A 21,637-nucleotide genomic window follows, 5' to 3' on the forward strand; every position below is an offset into this window, starting at 1 on the left:
TATGTGACTGGGCAATATACTACGTGGCTGTGCTGTATACTACGTCGCTGTGCAATATACTACTTTGCTGGGCAATATACTACGTGGCTCTGTGCTGTATACTTTGTGACTGGGCAATATACTACGTGACTGGGCAATATACTACGTCACTGGGCAATATACTATGTGACTGGGCAATATACTACGTGACTGGGCAATATACTACGTGGCTGGGCAATATAGTACTGTACGTAGCTGGGCAATATACTATGTGACTGGGCAATATACTACATGGTTGGGCAATATACTACGTGGCTGGCCAATATACTATGTAGCTGGGCAATATACTACATGACTTGGCAATATACTACGTGGCTGGGCAATATACTACGTGGGCTGTGCAATATACTATGTAGACATGCATATTCTAGAATACCCGATGCGTTAGAATCGGGCCACCATCTAGTTATTGATAAGTCTTCTGATAAATCTATTAATAATCTTACTGTATAAAGTCCATCCTGAATACTTAGAGGTTTTTTCTGTAATTATATTATGGTTTACAATACAGACGTATGTAACAAAACTGCAGTATGTACATTTTCCTAACATTTTACTATATAGCATTTCATAATATGGCTTGAAGTGAAGTTGCTATAAATATATTTCGAAGCACGTTCAGTATATTCCTAGCATATTTGGAAATCACAAGAAAAGCACCCAGGACTTGCTGTCATAGCAGTGTGGATAAGAATCAGCTTGCCAGTCGGCTTAGCATTCCCTTATGACTGGTACAGCTTGAGCTGAGAGTATTTCTCCTGGCTATGTTCCTTGCTGCAAGGTTCACTTCAGGACATCACACTGTTTATGCAGGTAATGTCTAGCTGATGTATAAAGTGCTATCAAAGCTGCTTGCTATGATGAAAACCCCCCTACCCAAATCAGAATTTTGCCATCAAATTTCCCAGTAAATGTTCTTTTAGAATTAAAACAAGAAAAATACTTAGATTTTCCTTCATAGTTCGTTAATAATAATCAAAAATATAGTTCAGATGCTTCCCTCTGCCTGGCACAAAAACAGTGTAGCTAATTTATTAAAAATGAGATATTGCTGAGCGCAACAAAAATCTTCAAAAATGAAAAACTGAAAAGCTTGTACCATACCCTTACATGTTTCTTGCAAAATGTAATACACCTTGAATTAGTTTTAGAAATGGAGCGAAAATAGTAAATTGGTGAAATGCGTTTCGGCTACAAATGAAAATGGCAATATGTGATCATGGTTGGGAAGGATTTATTCAGGCACAAATTTTTTTAAATGCAGATACATTAGACTAGAAAACTGAAAGAATTGCACCTATAAATCTGTTCTACTACAGCTAGACTTATACCACGAGTGACTCTGGAAAGAAAGTACCACCATTTTCCATCCATTTTTCATGGGTGTTCATAGATGACGATAACATTTTAACTTAGAACTTAGAACGTCAAAAGCAATATCCTCTCCTTACAGCTCTGTTCTTTCATATTAGCACGAAAACATGTCACTTTTTGTGATGACAGCCTACAACATAACGTTTCAATGTATCTGTACTTCTTTACAATATTTGGTACTGAAGAAGATAAAGAAGGCAAATATTCTCAGTTAAAATATCCTGCAATTTTGTACTAATAATGTCCATGCCGACGTATGTCAAACCAATGTATAGACTATACAAATTCTTGTGTAGTATTATCCTGTAGTCATATATCACATGTAACAATATTACAGCCCTGTCTGCCTGTGAGATGGAAGCCGAAGACGCAAGGAACCTGCAGATGTGTCAGGTATAATCACACACAGCTCTGCAGTGAGATCAGGAGGGCAGAGAGCGGCCATCACACATCATACTGGTAACTCCCATCATGTAAAACAAGCTCTGGAGGCAGAGTTATCTTACAGCAACGTCCTCCCCAGAGCCTGGAAGAGGAAATTTATATAAAGTGATAAAAGAGGATTTTTCAACGACGAGACATCTGATATGAGACACAGGTAGGACTGTTTTCAGCATTCTATAGCCTGTATGTCCATATTAATACTTTAGATAGGTCAAATTTGGTGACAGATTCCCTTTAAGTTCATTGAAGCAATATAAAAAGCTGCAAAAGTGTACATATCAATTAAAGAATAACTGAGATTCGTTGCTATAAGTCTTTTACTTTTACATACAGTGTTAATTTCAACTAATTCCGTTTGTCAGGCATTAAAATAGAACGTAAAATAAAGACCTATATATCTAATAATTAGTCTTAAATTAAAACCATATTTTATAACTTATAAATATAGCATTTTGCTTCTATACACAGCTCTTACCTGTTTTGATCACTTTGATTTTGGAGGTAGAAATTGGCATTGTTCACTAAATAACTAAACAGACGACAGTACAGTGATTTTGCAAGGAGATCCCGGTAGAACTCTGCTGTATCCATAGAATGTCTACGAGTTATCATATCTCCTGGATAATAAAGAAGAAAATATTTTATTAGTTTGGTTATTTTTTTGATTTACAGGCTTCACATTGTCATGGTTGGAGAGCTAAACCTCTACAGTGTCAAAGATGAGATAATTATATGTGTTGCTAATAAAGGTGTGTGTGGCTAATCATACGATCTGGCATCAATCCTTTAAAATGTTGTTAAATCCAGTAATGACATCTTACCTTTAAAGTATTGCACATCTGTTGTTAAGGCAGTAGACAGCTCATCTGGCAATATCTGCAGCATTCCAGCCACTGGAACACAATTACAGCAGTTCTATACTTAGCTCAAATTAAAATAGAACAGTTAACACCTTCACCACAATTCTGAATTGTGCTAAGCAAGTCAGATGCATTTTTTTAAATTTACAATCTGTAATGTCTTTTATTGATATAGATTGATTGTTACATAAATGACCAAGTTAATAAATCTGCTTTGTTTGACAATAGCTTATTACTGATTTTGCAGTAGATGTACCATTAATTATTTCTTATTTTTAACGTGTTTTATTAAATATTGGATATATTACCCTGGCTATGTTGCTACAAACTGATTTTCACATAGGGGAATTTCATGATAACATCAAATACATGTGGTTCCTCTGAGTTTTAATGGGTAGCCAAATATGGGTAGGGGTAAATAAATTAAAACTTGAAATACATTATATGGCTAAAATGTGGTCTCAGTTAAAAAAAAATAGTTCATTGTAATATTTAAGGTCTATTAGTTTTAATTGGTTGGCACTGCATCTCAACCCAGCAACCCAGGTTTTCTCCAGCGAAAACTGCCACTGACACCAGAGGCAGTAGTATCCATCCTGTAGGAGGTGCCTGCTATAAAGAAGATGCTATGGTCAATATTTCTGGGTAGTGGAAACTGTGTGCAGGTAAGCATACTGATGGGGATTGGACCTGTGGTAGCACTCACTCAGGCAGAATGTGTGTGCTGTTTAGCTTTCTGCTGTGACCAATGGGTCAATAGCATGTACTATTCACTCTACTTGAACTCTCATCATACTGCTGAAAGTTGCCAGTTAATGCTACAATTTCTCATAGTTCACTCATGCTCTTATTCTGAATTTTGATGCTTTTGACCTTAACAATGTTTGTTTGGTAATTCTTCCTGATCCCAAATATTAGCTTATCTGGTAAGGTGGAATCACCAAGTCTCTGGTTTGGGAGGGTATCTGGACCCCAGGTATTGGTGTAGCTTTCTCGAGGACATGTGGAACCCTGTGGACTTGGATAAAAAGCAATCTTAGGAGCAGTAGGCCATATGAAGTGGAATGCAGCATGGAAGAATGCAAGTTCATGCACAATAAGCACAGATGGTGGTGTACACCAAACATAGGTCTCTGGGGTTTCAATCTGAAGACACACATATGTGTCTTATTGTTCCATAAATAGGCCTAGGGAGATGATGTAATTGAGCCACGCCAGACTACTTGCAAAACCTGATGTGTAGCCCAACAGATAGCAGAGGATCCAGGTTAAAGAAGCAGAGCCTGGAATAATAAAGGGCAGGTATGTAACACTGACTAGCCTGACTTCACTTTGGCTAATCATCTGGTATCCGACCCTGGCTGCTACTTCTATGACTACAGTTTTATCTCTTGATTCTAGTCCTTGTGCTGTTCATCCACGTTTTTACCAGGCTAGTTAGATTACAATTGCCTCAGGCTTGCTTCTTTAGCCATCAGCCATTCCATGGATGCAACCCACCCTTAATGAGCGGTACCACATGATCGCTCAGCACAGGAAGAGCAACTGGAAGCCCGCACAACGAGATGTTGTGAGGGCATGCTGGAGGGTGAATAAGATTTCTTCTGGTGGCTGCAGCTGTCACTGTGCGCACTCAAAGAGAAATGAATATTCATTTCTCTTTAGCAGCAGCACAGGCTTTAGCCACAGCCAACAACTCCTGCCCCTGTGACCTGCTGCTTCACTGCCCCCCCTCCATCGGCTTTCTGGGACAATGACTCAAATGTGCTGAAAAACTTTGCCTATACAAGAGTATATACGGTATACGGATTCTGACAGGTTCCTGTTCCTTCAGTGACCTGCCCCCTAGTTTACATAATGAATATTATACATATTTTGAAAAAAATCCCCATCATCTTGCTAGAGAAAAAAAATTCCTCCTCCAAGATGGCACTGCCAGCGTCTGAACAGTAGCAGCTATCACCATCTTGGAGGAGGACATTTTTTTTCTCTAGCAACATGGCACCTGTGCAATAGCAGCTATTGGATCACCTATGCCATTTTCAACCAGATTTTCTGTTTAGGAATATGAAACAAAATGATATACACATTATATATACCGTATATACTCGAGTATAAGCCGACCCGAGTATAAGCCGACCCCCCTAATTTTGCCACAAAAAACTGGGAAAACTTAATGACTCGAGTATAAGCCTAGGGTGGAAATGCAGCATTTACCGATGAATTTCAAAAATAAAAATAGATCATTATTTCCCCATAGCTGTGCCATATAGTGCTCTGCACCGTTCATGATTGTCCCATAGCTGTGCCCTATATAGTGCTCTGCACCGTTCATGATTGTCCCATAGCTGTGCCCCATACAGTGCTCTGCACCGTTCATTATTTCCCTATAGCTGTGCCCCATATAGTGCTCTGCACCGTTCATTATTTCCCTATAGCTGTGCCCCATATAGTGCTCTGCACCGTTCATTATTTCCCTATAGCTGTGCCCCATACAGTGCTCTGCACCGTTCATTATTTCCCTGTAGCTGTGCCCCATACAGTGCTCTGCATCGTTCATAGTTCCCTATAGTTGTGCCCCATACAGTGCTCTGCACCGTTCATGATTGTCCCATAGCTGTGCCCCATACAGTGCTCTGCACCGTTCATTATTGCCCTATAGCTGTGCCCCATACAGTGCTCTGCACCGTTCATTATTTCCCTATAGCTGTGCCCCATTCATTATTTCCCTATAGCTGTGCCCCATACAGTGCTCTGCACTGTTCATTATTTCCCTATAGCTGTGCCCCATTCATTATTTCCCTATAGCTGTGCCCCATATAGTGCTCTGCACCGTTCATAGTTCCCTATAGCTGTGCCCCATTCATTATTTCCCTATAGCTGTGCCCCATACAGTGCTCTGCACCGTTCATTATTTCCCTATAGCTGTGCCCCATTCATTATTTCCCTATAGCTGTGCCCCATATAGTGCTCTGCACCGTTCATAGTTCCCCATAGAAAGCTCTGCCATTGCCGCTGCTGCTGCTGCAGTAAAAAAAAAAAACATACTCACCTCTCTTGCTTGCAGCTCCCGGCGTCCGGTCCCGGCGTCTCGTTCCGGCATCTCTGCACTGACTGATCAGGCAGAGGGCGCCGCACACACTATATGCGTCATCGCGCCCTCTGACCTGAACAGTCAGAGCGCAGATAGACGCCGGGAAGATGGAGCGGCGCCGGGAAGATGGAGCGGCGCCCGGCGGCTGGAACGCGGACAGGTGAATATTACATACTTACCTGCAGGGCCGGCTCCAGGTTTTTGTGGGCCCCGGGCGAAAGAGTCTCAGTGACCCCCCCCCCCCTTAACACATACCACGATTCATGATCGCATATAAACACAGCCATGTAGTATAGCAGCCCACGTAGTATATAGCAGCTCATGTAGTATATAGCAGCCAACGTAGTATATAGCAGCCCACATAGCATATAGCAGCCCATGTAGTATATAGCACAGCCTACGTAGTATATAGCAGCCCACGTAGTATATAGCAGCCCAGCCCACATAGTATATAGCAGCCCAGTCCACGTAGTATATAGCAGTCCACGTATTATATAGCAGCCCAGCCCATGTAGTATATAGCAGCCCAGCCCACGTAGTATATAGCATCCCAGCCCACATAGTATATAGCATCCCAGCCCATGTAGTATATAGCAGCCCAGCCCATGTAGTATATAGCAGCCCAGCCCACGTAGTATATAGCAGCCCAGCCCACGTAGTATATAGCAGCCCAGCCCACGTAGTATATAGCAGCCCAGCTGCCCATGTAGTATATAGCAGCCCACGTAGTATATAACACAGCCGAGCCAGTATATAAGAGCCCATACCTTGTCCTCCCAGCCAGGGTCTGCATCCCCCCGCAATCCTTTGTTCCAGCCAGGTGGCAGGTGCTGCACACTTCCTGCTTGGGGACGCTCGGCTCATTCTCTGGGCACTGGACGGTCGGAAGTGACTGCTCTGCTCTGCGTATCCATGGCGATGGATTGTGGGCGGCCCTCCAGCAGCTGCAAAAGTCCCAGAGCTCCGTGCTGCCTCCTATCTTCAGTCGTGCACCTCGGACCGCAGATGCCTGCCTCAGGGGCCGCATGCGGGCAGCCTGCCTCTAACGCCAGCCCTGAATGGGCCCCCCTGTCTCGCCAGGGCCCCGGCATTTGCCCGGGTACGCCTGGTGCTGACGCCGGCCCTGCTTACCTGGTCCCGACGTCCGGCTCCCTCTGCCTGTCACAGCTGGTCTTCGGTGCCGCAGCTTCTTTCTCTAATCAGCGGTCACCATTACCGCTGATAAGAGAAATGAATAGGCGGCTCCACCCCTATGGGAGGTGGAGCCGCTTATTCATTTCTCTAATGAGCGGTCCCACGTGACCGCTGAAGAGGGGAAGAAGCTGCAGCACCGAAGACCGTGGGACGGCAGGGACAGCTCCAGGATCGCTGGGACTAGGTAAGTATGCCTCAGCGCCCTCACCCCCTCACCCGCCGACCCTGCCACCCACCTTGACTCGAGTATAAGCCGAGAGGGGCACTTTCAACCCAAAAATTTGGGCTGAAAATCTCGGCTTATACTCGAGTATATACGGTACGTTCAGGCCGCAGTGACTGCAGAAGGTTTTTTTTATCCAAGCCATATATATAAAATCATTATGTAAACTAGGGGGCAGGTCACTGAGGGATCATTGACCTGTCAGTAGCCATACACATGAATACCTAGTCAGAGCACCACGTAAAGACTACCCACAGGCCAATTGGGTGCAAGAGCATATAATTAACTCAAAACTTAAAATAAAGATTAAACGACAACCACAAGACAGATTTCATCAACCTAGGTATAATTTTAATCAGTATAACGGCGCCGACCTGACTGTCTGTAGGTTACTATACACAATCCTGCTGACAGGTTCCCTTTAATTAGCTGTTTGTTACCTCTCATAGCCATCAGTTTATATATGTTGAAGTCACACAATTATTAGGTTCTGTAGAGGGACGTAGATCTGGGGATTTATTATGATGGAATATAGGCTGAACTGGATGGACAAATGTCTTTTTTCGGCCTTACTAACTATGTTACTATGTTACTTTACATTACTAAAGCGGTCTTGGAGATAAAGACCTTAAAAGGGTGAATACATTCATATGAAAATCAAGTGTCCTTTCATGGCAATTGGAGACTTTTTAGTACTTTTGATTTGTGGAAATGTCACTGTGAATTTAATTTTCCAACCAAATTTGGTAAAACTGTCAAATTTGAATTTCAGAAGAATTGCACATCATTAACTCGCATGTTGTCACATATTGCAGGTCACATTGAATTTAATTCATTACCTTGTTCAACAAGCTGGAGATCAGACACAAAGGCTGTATCAGCATCAGTCAGGGCTGTAAACCGGATATCCCCAATGTGCAGAATGGCTGAGAGAATCATGAAAATATTCTCAACTTCCTAAATATTATAAATAAAAACAAACAATACATAAATTAGTAGGATTTAACCCCTTAGTGACAGAGCCAATTTGGTACTTAATGACCAGGCCAATTTTTGCAATTCTGACCACTGTCACTTTATGAGGTTATAACTCTGGAACGCTTCAACGGATCTCGCTGATTCTGAGATTGTTTTTTCGTGACATATTGTACTTCATGTTAGTGGTAACATTTCTTCGATATTACTTGCAATTATTTATGAAAAAAACGGAAATATGGCGAAAATTTTTAAAATTTTGCAATTTTCAAAATTTGTATTTTTATGCCCTTAAATCAGAGAGATATGTCACGAAAAATAGTTAATAAATAACATTTCCCACATGTCTACTTTACATCAGCACAATTTTGGAAACAAAATTTTTTTTTGTTAGGGAGTTATAAGGGTAAAAAGTTGACCAGTAATTTCTCATTTTTACAACACCATTTTTTTTAGGGACCACATCACATTTGAAGTCATTTTGAGGGGTCTATATGATAGAAAATAATGAAGTGTGACACCATTCTAAAAACTACACCCCTCAAGGTTCTCAAAACCACATTCAAGAAGTTTATTAACCCTTTACGTGCTTCACAGGAACTGAAACAATGTGGAAGGAAAAAATGAACATTTAACTTTTTTTTGCAAACATCTTAATTCAGAACCATTTTTTTTATTTTCACAAGTGTAAAAACAGAAATGTAACCATAAATTTTGTTATGCAATTTCTCCTGAATACGCCAATACCCCATATGTGGGGGTAAACCACTGTTAGGGCGCACCGCAGAACTTGGAAGTGAAGGAGCGCCGTTTGACTTTTTCAATGCAGAATTGGCTGGAATTGAGATCGGACGCCATGTTGTGTTTGGAGAGCCCCTGATGTGCCTAAACAGTGGAAACCCCCCACAAGTGACACCATTTTGGAAACTAGACCCCTTAAGGAACTTATCTAGATGTGTGGTGAGCACTTTGAACCCCCAAGTGCTTCACAGAAGTTTATAACGTAGAGCCGTGAAAATAAAAAATCGCTTTTGTTTACACAAAAATGATCTTTTCGCCCACAAATTCTTATTTTCACAAGGGTAACAGGAGAAATTAGACCACAAAAGTTGTTGTGCGATTTCTCCTGAATACGTCGATACCCCATATGTGAGGGTAAACCACTGTTTGGGCGCACCGCAGAGCTTGGAAGTGAAGGAGCGCCGTTTTACTTTTTCAATGTAGAATTGGCTGGAATTGAGATTGGACACCATGTCGCGTTTGGAGAGCCCCTGATGTGCCTAAACAGTGGAAACCCCCCACAAGTGACACCATTTTGGAAACTAGACCCCTTAAGGAACTTATCTAGATGTGTGGTGAGCACTTTGAACCCCCAAGTGCTTCACAGAAGTTTATAACGTAGAGCCGTGAAAATAAAAAATCGCTTTTGTTTACACAAAAATGATCCTATCGCCCACAAATTCTTATTTTCACAAGGGTAACAGGAGAAATTAGACCACAAAAGTTGTTGTGCGATTTCTCCTGAATACGTAGATACCCCATATGTGAGGGTAAACCACTGTTTGGGCGCACCGCAGAGCTTGGAAGTGAAGGAGCGCCGTTTTACTTTTTCAATGTAGAATTGGCTGGAATTGAGATTGGACACCATGTCGCGTTTGGAGAGCCCCTGATGTGCCTAAACAGTGGAAACCCCCCACAAGTGACACCATTTTGGAAACTAGACCCCTTAAGGAACTTATCTAGATGTGTGGCGAGCACTTTGAACCCCCATGTGCTTCACAGAAGTTTATAACGTAGAGCCGTGAAAAAAAAAATCGCATTTTTTCTACAAAAATGATCTTTTTGCCCACAAATTTTTATTTTCACAAGAGTAACAGGAGAAATTAGACCACAAAAGTAGTTGTGCAATTTCTACTGATTACGTTGATACCCAATATGTGGGGGTAAACCACTGTTAGGGCGCACCGCAGAGCTTGGAAGAGAAGGAGTGCCGTTTTACTTTTTCAATGTAGAACTGGCTGGAATTGAGATTGGACGCCATGTCGCGTTTGGAGAGCCTCTGATGTGCCTAAACAGTGGAAACCCCCCACAAGTGACACCATTTTGGAAACTAGACCCCTTAAGGAACTTATCTAGATGTGTGGCGAGCACTTTGAACCCCCATGTGCTTCACAGAAGTTTATAACGTAGAGCCGTGAAAAAAAAAAATTGCATTTTTTCTACAAAAATGATCTTTTTGCCCACAAATTTTTATTTTCACAAGGGTAACAGGAGAAATTAGACCACGAAAGTTGTTGTGCAATTTCTCCTGAGTACGTTGATACCCAATATGTGGGGGTAAACCACTGTTTGGGCGCACCGCAGAGCTTGGAAGAGAAAGAGTGCCGTTTTACTTTTTCAATGTAGAATTGGCTGGAATTGAGATCGGACGCCATGTCGCGTTTGGAGAGCCCCTGATGTGCCTAAACAGTAGAAATCCCCCACAAGTGACCCCATTTTGGAAACTAGACCCCCTATGGAACTTATCTAGATGTGTGGTGAGAACCTTGAATGCCCAAGTGCTTCACAGAAGTTTAGAATGCAGAGCCGTGAAAATAAAAAAATATTTTTTTTTTCCACAAAAAAGATTTTTTAGCCCCCAAGTTTTTATTTTCACAAGGGTAACAGGAGAAATTGGACTGCAATAGTTGTTGTCCAATTTATCCCGAGTACGCTGATGCGCCATATGTGGGGGTAAACCACTGTTTGGGCGCACGGCAGAGCTCGGAAGGGAAGGAGCGCCTTTTTGGAATGCAGACTTTGATAGAATGGTCTGTGGGCATTATGTTGCGATTGCAGAGCCCCTGATGTACCTAAACTGTAGTAACCCCCCACAAGTGACCCCATTTTGGAAACTAGACCCCCCAAGGAACTTATCTAGATGTGTGGTGAGAACTTTGAATGCCCAAGTGCTTCACAGAAGTTTAGAATGCAGAGTCGTGAAAATAAAAAATATTTTTTTTCCACAAAAAAGATATTGTAGCCCCCAAGTTTTTATTTTCACAAGGGTAACAGGAGAAATTGGACTGCAATAGTTGTTGTCCAATTTATCCCGAGTACGCTGATGCCCCATATGTGGGGGTAACCCACTGTTTGGGCGCACGACAGAGCTCAGAAGGGAGGGAGCACCATTTGACTTTTTGAGCGCAAAATTGGCTGTCGTGTTTGGAGACACCCTGATGTACCTAAACAGTGGAAACCCCCCAATTCTAGCTCCAACCCTAACCCCAACACACCCCTAACCCTAATCCCAACCTGATCCATAATCCTAATTACTAACCCTAACCATAATCACAACCCTTACCCCAAAACAACCCTAATGTCAACCCTAACCATAACCCTAATCAAAACCCTAAATCCAACACACCCCTAATCCTAATCTCAACCCTAACCTCAAACCTAACCCTAATCCCAATACACCCCTAATCACAACCCTAACCTTAACCCTAATCCCAAACCTAACCCTAATCCCAAGCGTAACCCTAATGCCAACCCTAACCCTAATACCAACCCTAATCCAAACCCTAACCCTAATCCCAGCTCTAACCCTAACTTTAGCCCCAACCCTAGCTCTAACTTTAGCCCCAACCCTAACCCTAGCCCTAAGGCTACTTTCACACTTGCGTCGTTTGGCATTCTGTCGCAATCCGTTGTTTTGGACAAGAAACGGATCCTGCAAATGTGCCCGCAGGATGCGTTTTTTGCCCATAGACTTGTATTGCCGACGGATCGTGACGGATGGCCACACGTCGCGTCCGTCGTGCACTGGATCAGTTGTGTTTTGGCGGAGCGTCGGCACAAAAAAATGTTCAATGAAACGTTTTTTTGTACGTCGCATCCGCCATTTCTGACTGCGCATGCGTGGCCGTAACTCTGCCCCCTCCTCCTCAGGACATAGATTGGGCAGCGGATGCGTTGAAAAACTACAGCTGCTGCCCACGTTGTGCACAATTTTCACAACGTGCGTCGGTATGTCGGGCCGACGCATTGCGACAGCCCCGTACCGACGTAAGTGTGAAAGAAGCCTAACCCTAAATTTAGCCCCAACCCTAACCCTAAATTTAGCCCCAACCCTAGCCCTAACCCTAACCCTAGCCCTAACCCTAGCCCTAACCCTAGCCCTAACCATAACCCTACCCCTAACCCTACCCCTAACCCTACCCCTAACCCTACCGCTAACCCTAACCCTACCCCTAACCCTACCCCTAACCCTAGCCCTAACCCTACCCCTACCCCTACCCCTAACCCTAATCCTACCCCTACCCCTAACCCTAATTTTAGCCCCAACTGCTGTTCTCCTGCCGGCCGGCAGATGGAAACAGATGGTGGGCGCACTGGGCATGCGTCCGCCATGTTCTTCTGCTGGCGGCCAGGAGGAGCAGCAAGAGGATCCAGGGACCTAGGTGAGTATGCTAGGGTCCCCGAATCCCCCTATTTCTCTGTCCTCTGATGTGCGATCACATCAGAGGACAGAGAATTACACTTTACTTTTTTTTTTTTTTTTTTTGCGGTCGCCGGTAAACAGTTAATTACCGGCGATCGCAAAACAGGGGTCGGTAATACCGACCCCGATCATGCTCTTTGGGGTCTCGGCTACCCCCGGCAGCCGAGACCCCAAAGATTCTCCCGGTGCCGGCCGGCGGGCGCACTGCGCATGTGCCCGCCATTTTGAAGATGGCGGCGCCCACCGGGAGACACGAGGAGCATCGGGGGAGCTAGGTGAGTATTGGGGGGCCACCTGGGACCCCTTTTCTCTGTCCTCCGATGTGCGATCACATCGGAGGACAGAGAAATTAAAAAGAGATCGCTTTTTTTTTTTTTTTTGCGATCGCCGGTAATTACCGGCGATCGCAAACGCGGGGTGGGTTAAAAACCCCCCGAATCATGTTCTCTGGGGTCTCGGCTACCCTCGGCAGCCGAGACTCTGGAGAAAATCGGCCTCTGGGGGGCGCTATTGACTTTTTCCACAGCGCCGTTAATTAACGGCGCTGTGGTTTAAGTACCCTTAGCGGCCGCCGTTAAAAGGCGTATCGGCGGTCGCTAAGGGGTTAAAGTAATATGTAAAACAGCATATCCTGTTGTGGTACCACATATTTATCAAAATTTATGGACTCACTGCAATGTAGATGACACTTATTTCTGCAGTTGCCCCCATCTAGAATGCCCCACTAGAGTATTCTTTAAGCATGTTTCAGAAATTAGTCTGCTTCTATACTTCCCTGCTGCTTTATATTCCTTTAAATATTTGACAAAATATTCATTACTGATGAATTCTCTACTGATGTGTTCCTCAAGAATTCTGCAACTTCAAAGCGAGCTGTGCATTCACTCAGGTTAGCAAATAAATTATACACAACTTCTTACATTTAATATTAAAAGAATATGTTGCCTCCGCCAATCCATTTGTCAGATAAGGCATATTATTTTCACAACATATAACATTCATTTTTTATTTGCATGTCTAAACTCGCATGTATGCCCATATTAAAGTAACACAAAAGAGAAAACATTTTGTACAATGTTGCAAGAGATTTCCATGATATTTTTTGTACATGTTCCACTCCATGTGAGTAAAATACTTAGAACACCAATATATTGCACAGATAAGCTCAGATCACGTGCAATACCACACATTCCACAGTCTATGGCCAAGATCACACTACCGTATTTTCAGACTGAGTGCAGTCTGTAAAAAACGAACAACAGACATGTAGCACTCAGACAGATATTATTCAATGGGGCAGATGAGCGATTTTTTTCACAGACCGAATCTGTCGGATGTGTGTCAGATGAAACTCTCTCTTTCAAGTCTCTGGTTGTGCCAAAAAAAAAAATCAAATTCCATACAGAGTCACAATATAACATCAGATTTTTACGGATATATTACAATTCTGTAGCACAGGAAACTGTATTTGGTCTTGTCAATTTTTAATAACTGCAGCAAATGCAAATTGTAAATGTATAACGTAGACTTGCATTGGCAATTTTGAACTGACATCTGTTTTAAATTCGAACACTCAGATTGAGGAAAAAATCGGACATGTGTACAGCCCCATAGAATATTATAGGAACAAGTACTTTCCATGAGAACCACAGATAGAACTCGTGCGAGAAAATTAATTGTGTGCACGATTCCTTAGGCTAAGTTCACATTAGCGTTCGGGGGCTTTGCGGAGGGATGCATAGTCCTCCGCTAAGCCCCGCCTACTTCTGCATGCGTCCTGCATGCCTATCTTTAACATTGGATACACAGGACATGCGGATGTATGTGGATGCGTTGTTTTGACATGCCCGCCGACCACACGGGAATGCAACAAGTTGCATTTTGTGCGGACAGCAGGAGCATCAAATTGACGCATACGCATACATCAGCATACATCCGCATGTCCTGCATACTCAATGTTAAAGATAGGTATGCAGGACGCATGCAGAAGTATGCGGGGCTTAGCGGAGGATGTAGGCAGCCCTCCGCAAAGCCCCTGAGTGCTAATGTGAACCCGGCCTTAGAGAGCCTCGCCAATGTTTACAATGCAATGATGTTTAGTTTTCCTAAAAGCTGCAAGGAGTAACATAAAAATTCCTGTCCCTTAATAAACAAAACTGTTGAAAAAAAGCTGAAAATATCCATTAATACTTAAAGGGGTTATCCAGGACTCATTTTTTTATTTCCTATTGGGCTAAGAACTGACATGCAGGTAGTTACTAACTACATGCCTGATCTTACTGGCGTCAGCTCAGAGCAATCACAGCGCGATAGCTCCTGTCTGCGATTCTGCTGCAGCTTCACATCAATGGCTGCCCTGTTGACAGTGCATGATTGACAACCAGCTCCGGCACTTATGCAGGGGGAGCCAGTTTTCAATCATCATAACATAGACAGTCAAACCCCATCAACAGAAAAGTGGAAGAGAAGCAGGTAGTTAGCAACTACCTATCTGTATGTACTTAAGCATTAAAAAATACTCCAGGGCAATTTTCCATTTTAGTTTTTTCCTTCCCTTCTTCCAAAAGCTGATTTTTCCATCAATATGGCTATACAAGGGCTTGTTTTTCGCAGGACGAGATGTACTTTTGAATTACACCATTCATTTTACCATATAGTGTATTGGAAATGGGTGACGTGAAACTGCAAAAAGAGTACAATTCCACAATTGTTGTTTGGGTTTTTAATTTACCATGTTCACTCCATGGTAAAACTGGCCTGGTAATATGAGTCTTCAGGTTATATGAGTACACAGGCTATCAAGCATTTATAGTTTATATTTTAAGTGGCGAAACAAAATTCTGAAATTTGTATGAAAAACATTTTTTACATTTGCTGCCACATTCGGATACCCATAACCTTCTAATTTTTCATGATCTGAAAGTCATAATTCTGGTGATTTAATTTTTATTCTCATTACACCATTTACTGATCTGACTAATTTACTTTATATTTTGATTAAGTGGACATTTCTGAATGCAGAGATATCAAATATGTGTATTTCTATTGTTTAATTTTTAATGGGGCAAAAGAGGCGTGATTTGAACTTTTGTGTTTTTTAAACTTTTATTTCCCATTTTATTCTACTTAATAGTCCCCTTAGGAGACATGAAGCTGCAATCTTCTTAATCATGATCTCCTATGAGAGCGGGTCACGAACCAGCAATCTCAGAAGTATTGCGATGACAGGAATGGGGGTCATCTGCCCTGCGATCAGGTGACAAGTGCGCCAATGGTTAAGACTTGTGATGTGCTTCAAGGCGGCACAATTTAAATGCTGCCGTCAGTGATTGACAGCGGCATTTGATTTGTTACCAGCCGCAGGTGGATCACGGATATATCTGCAACTGTTAGAGGCACTTGATGGCTGCTTAAATCAGCTATCAAGTGTGGGGAAAGATGCAGGCTTGGTGGAGGAGCCCACATCAAAAGCAGGGACAAGGCTGATGATGTAACATTGGTCATGAAGGGCTTAAAACCATGACAGAACATAGGTTAAGAAAGAAAACTTATGAGAGATAAGCCCTTCATGAAAACATGATGGGTGAATAATAAGAAATTTATTATAGAAAATAATTCCATTCCAAACTATATTTTAAAGTTCTTGAGACTCATTATGAAAATGATGTAGTAATAACTTATGGGTTTCCCTGGATTAAGTACAAATTGAATATTTCTCTGTGTAATTTTCATAATTCTACTGTTACCATCATTTTGCTTTTTATTCAAAGTAGTCTTCTAATTAGCCATGAAATTTTAAATTATTAAAGCCCATTCACTCAATTCTCAGTTCAGAACGACTTACAAGACTGTTAAATCCCAGAGCATTCAGCGCTTGTTTGAGGTTAGCTAATTTCTCTCTGTTTTGTGTGCTTAATAAGTCTGCTGGCATTGTCTGGTTGAGATACCTGCAGGGGAAAAACATGAATTAGAAATAACTTTGGCATATACAGAAGATATTGTGATTATTTATAACACACAACAACAAATTCAGATGTGCCACGGTACGTGCTGGTCTCAGATTTACGCACGTCTTTCATATGTCTTTCACATTTTGAGTTGAAACTAGATGAAAAGTTTTATCAAGCATTTTATTTATTTAGACATACACAATGGATGAAGCAACAGACAACAAGCATGAAACTCCCTACATATAAAGTTTCCAATAAGCATGCTTTAAAAAAAGGTTTCAACATAGCAAAGCCTAGAAATACACAGTATTATAGCATTCTCACAATAAACAGCAGCATTTCACTTAACAATTACTGTATTAAATGGATGTTGCCACTGCTATACCTGTGGCACAGTTTTTACTTCATTGGTGTAAATGTAAACCCTTACAGCGTAACCATAGTTTTAATCTTTATTTCATAAATCAATAGCACACATGAAAATAAGCAACTTTGTAATGTACAGTTGAAATTTGAAGTTTACATACACATCTGCATGTTTTTCTCAATATCTGGCATGAAATCAGCATAAATATTTCCCGTTTTAGGTCAACTAGGATTACCATAATCTATATACAGTGGGGCAAAAAAGTATTTAGTCAGTCAGCAATAGTGCAAGTTCCACCACTTAAAAAGATGAGAGGCGTCTGTAATTTACATCATAGGTAGACCTCAACTATGGGAGACAAACTGAGAAAAAAAAATCCAGAAAATCACATTGTCTGTTTTTTTTATCATTTTTTTGCATATTATGGTGGAAAATAAGTATTTGGTCAGAAACAAACAATCAAGATTTCTGGCTCTCACAGACCTGTAACTTCTTCTTTAAGAGTCTCCTCTTTCCTCCACTCATTACCTGTAGTAATGGCACCTGTTTAAACTTGTTATCAGTATAAAAAGACACCTGTGCACACCCTCAAACAGTCTGACTCCAAACTCCACTATGGTGAAGACCAAAGAGCTGTCAAAGGACACCAGAAACAAAATTGTAGCCCTGTACCAGGCTGGGAAGACTGAATCTGCAATAGCCAACCAGCATGGAGTGAAGAAATCAACAGTGGGAGCAATAATTAGAAAATGGAAGACATACAAGACCACTGATAATCTCCCTCGATCTGGGGCTCCACGCAAAATCCCACCCCGTGGGGTCAGAATGATCACAAGAACGGTGAGCAAAAATCCCAGAACCACGCGGGGGGACCTAGTGAATGAACTGCAGAGAGCTGGGACCAATGTAACAAGGCCTACCATAAGTAACACACTACGCCACCATGGACTCAGATCCTGCAGTGCCAGACGTGTCCCACTGCTTAAGCCAGTACATGTCCGGGCCCGTCTGAAGTTTGCTAGAGAGCATTTGGATGATCCAGAGGAGTTTTGGGAGAATGTCCTATGGTCTGATGAAACCAAACTGGAACTGTTTGGTAGAAACACAACTTGTCGTGTTTGGAGGAAAAAGAATACTGAGTTGCATCCATCAAACACCATACCTACTGTAAAGCATGGTGGTGGAAACATCATGCTTTGGGGCTGTTTCTCTGCAAAGGGGCCAGGACGACTGATCCGGGTACATGAAAGAATGAATGGGGCCATGTATCGTGAGATTTTGAGTGCAAACCTCCTTCCATCAGCAAGGGCATTGAAGATGAAACGTGGCTGGGTCTTTCAACATGACAATGATCCAAAGCACACCGCCAGGGCAACGAAGGAGTGGCTTCGTAAGAAGCATTTCAAGGTCCTGGAGTGGCCTAGCCAGTCTCCAGATCTCAACCCTATAGAAAACCTTTGGAGGGAGTTGAAAGTCCGTGTTGCCAAGCGAAAAGCCAAAAACATCACTGCTCTAGAGGAGATCTGCATGGAGGAATGGGCCAACATACCAACAACAGTGTGTGGCAACCTTGTGAAGACTTACAGAAAACGTTTGACCTCTGTCATTGCCAACAAAGGATATATTACAAAGTATTGAGATGAAATTTTGTTTCTGACCAAATACTTATTTTCCACCATAATATGCAAATAAAATGTTAAAAAAACAGACAATGTGATTTTCTGGATTTTTTTTTCTCAGTTTGTCTCCCATAGTTGAGGTCTACCTATGATGTAAATTACAGACGCCTCTCATCTTTTTAAGTGGTGGAACTTGCACTATTGCTGACTGACTAAATACTTTTTTGCCCCACTGTATATAATTGTCTAAGGGGTACTTCCGTCCGTCAGTCTGTCGGCAACTTCCGTCACGGAAATCCCACGTCGCTGATTGGTCTCACCAGCTGCCTGTCATGGCTGCTGTGACCTATCAGCGATGGGCACAGTCCGATTAGTCCCTCCCTACTCCCCTGCAGTCAGTGCCCGGCGCCCGAATACTCCCCTCCACTCACCGCTCACACAGGGTTAATGCCAGCGGTAACGGGCCGCGGGTACCGCACTCCGTAACTGCTGTTATTAACCCTGTGTGACCAAGTTTCTACTATTGATGCTGCCTATGCAGCATCAATAGTAAAAGATCTAATGTTAAAAATAATTAAAAAAAACAAAAAACCTGCTATGCTCACCTTCCGTACTCCGACGATGCGCTCACGGCTGCCGCCAGCTTCCGTTCCCAGAGATGCTTTGCAAAATTACCCAGAAGACTTATTGGTCTCGCAAGACTGCTAAGTCAGCTGGGTAATTTTGCAATGCATCCTGGGAACAGTTGATGGTGGCAGCCGCGCGCATAGGGACAGCTTCGCTGGATGCCGGCAGGTGAGTGTATAACTATTTTTTATTTTAATTATCTTTTTTTAACATGGATATGTGCCCACACTGCTATATTCTACGTGGGCAGTGTTATATAGCATGTGGGCTGCGTTATATACAGCGTGGCTGCTATATACTACGTGGCCAGTGTTATATACTACGTGGGCAGTGTTATATACCACATGGGCTGCATTATATACTATGTGGCCAGTGTTATATACTATGTGGGCAGTGTTATATACCGCGTCGGCAGTGTAATATACCGCGGGGGCAGCGTTATATACCGCGTGGCTGCTATATACTACGTGGCCAGTGTTAGATACTATGTGGGCTGTGTTATGTACTGCGTAGCCTGTGCTATATATTATGTGGCCACTGTTATATACTGCATGGCCTGTGTTATATACTACGTCGCCTGTGTTATATACTGTGTGGCTGCTATATACTGCGTTGGCTGTGTTATATACTATTTGGGCTGTGCTATATACTGCCTGGCTTGTATTAACACATCGGGTATTCTACAATATGTATGTATGTATATAGCAGCCACATAGTATATAGCACAGGCCACGTAGTATTTGTATGCTATATACTACATGGCTCCTATATACTATGTGGCCTGTGCTATATACTATGTGGCTGCTATATACATACATACATACATATTCTAGAATACCCGATGCGTTAGAATCGGGCCACCATCTAGTTATTAATATTTGCCAAATGACAGAATAATGAGAGTGAGCGAGAATGTTTAAAAAGGCATTTTTATTACTTAAAAAAGTTAAGTCAAAAGTTTACATACACTAAGAAACAATTCTGGACTGCCTATATGATGATGTCATGTGTTTGGAAGCTTCACCTTACGATTTCGGCTGTGTGATAACACTTCTGAGTTATATGCACGGGATGCATGATTTTCCTCTGAAATCGGATTAGACTCGACCATTCAAATATTTGGGTGTGAGAAAAGAATTAGATGCCATTACGGAGCCACAGCATAGCATTCAATTTTTATGAATAAATTGCAATTCTGTAATGTAGGAAACAGTAAATGGTCCTGTAAATGATTAGTAGCTGTGCAGTAAAAAGAGAATTGCATATGGCCTGCACACAAATGACAAGTAGGAAAAAATCATCCAACTCTTCCAGATGCATCTCTGAAAGATTTTCTATACTGTCATCGGAACCTACCCTAACTATGACATACAGTGTTATCGGTGTTCAGATGGAGTAAAATCCTGTGTCTTGGCTAATGATACTGATGACCTAGCCTTAGCACTTTCAGCTCCTCAACTATCAGATGTCATCAGCTCTACCGATTGACAACTAAAAGCGTAAACAAAGATAATGAGCAAATCTTGGAGGAGGTCACTACAGAGCCATGATGTTCTGATTTCATTCACTGCTCATATCAGCCTCCCACCAGAGCTGATATCAGCTGATTAGAGGGGGTGCCATGTGTCAAATTCCCCCTAATCTGATATTAATTACCTATCCAGTAGTTAGATCATCATTATCACAAGGCAGGACAACCCCTTCAAGTAAAGTTCTAATAAGCAAATTAAAAAAGTAAAAGTAAAATTGTGATCAAGTGAATGGTTTAGAAACTAATCAGAAAAAAATTATAACAAAACTACCCATATTTGCGAATACTGGTGCAAAGTAGAGAGTTTACTTAGTAATAAATGTGCAAAATATTTTAAATTCTCAATCATTTTAATTATCTTGTAACTTCCCAAATTTGGCAAATGAGGAGAAAAGACACAAAAAATGGACTCATTAAGTGCACATTCTATTGTGACTTTTGGTGAGGAACTTTTTTACACCAAAAAAATGATAAGAAAGCATTGATAAATGAGGCCCATTGTGTTTTCTTTTTATCCACAGTATCTAAATGTACAATAGGGAAAACTGATTACGGTAAGTATTATGATACAATTTTCTACTTATTAAATATCCTTCTGTCCTGCAGAGCTTAAAAAAATAAATCCTTGGCATCACATTCTGATCGTGACGTAAACACTGTCAGCACTTTATATTTGCTTTTAGTAGCCCCCCTAGGTTAACTGACAGTAGTACTAATTATTAACTATTTTCCACTAAATTTGTGACCATCTGCTTCAGTAATTTACTGTCAACATTTGTTCTTTTGCCACATTAAGCACAAGAAGGAACAAAGCTTTTTACTAATGCAACTGTTTCCAGACTTTACAGGGTGTAAAG

The 21,637-nt window shown here is 41.9% G+C and overlaps 1 protein-coding gene across 1 annotated transcript in view; it reads right to left on the minus strand.

Annotated features, from left to right (window-relative positions):
* The window catches only part of MYO16 (myosin XVI), a 701,007-nt gene that overhangs the window by 358,756 nt on the left and 320,614 nt on the right, over positions 1 to 21,637 (minus strand). The window contains exons 17-20 of the mRNA XM_069757932.1: positions 16,531 to 16,633; positions 8,068 to 8,185; positions 2,679 to 2,750; positions 2,333 to 2,474 (exon numbers count right to left, since the gene is read on the minus strand). Coding sequence (XP_069614033.1) covers positions 2,333 to 2,474; positions 2,679 to 2,750; positions 8,068 to 8,185; positions 16,531 to 16,633 — 435 coding nt within the window. The remainder of the gene's footprint in view (positions 1 to 2,332; positions 2,475 to 2,678; positions 2,751 to 8,067; positions 8,186 to 16,530; positions 16,634 to 21,637) is intronic.

This window comes from Ranitomeya imitator, chromosome 3 (assembly GCF_032444005.1).
Source record: "Ranitomeya imitator isolate aRanImi1 chromosome 3, aRanImi1.pri, whole genome shotgun sequence".
In the NCBI taxonomy this organism is placed as follows: Eukaryota; Metazoa; Chordata; class Amphibia; order Anura; family Dendrobatidae; genus Ranitomeya; species Ranitomeya imitator.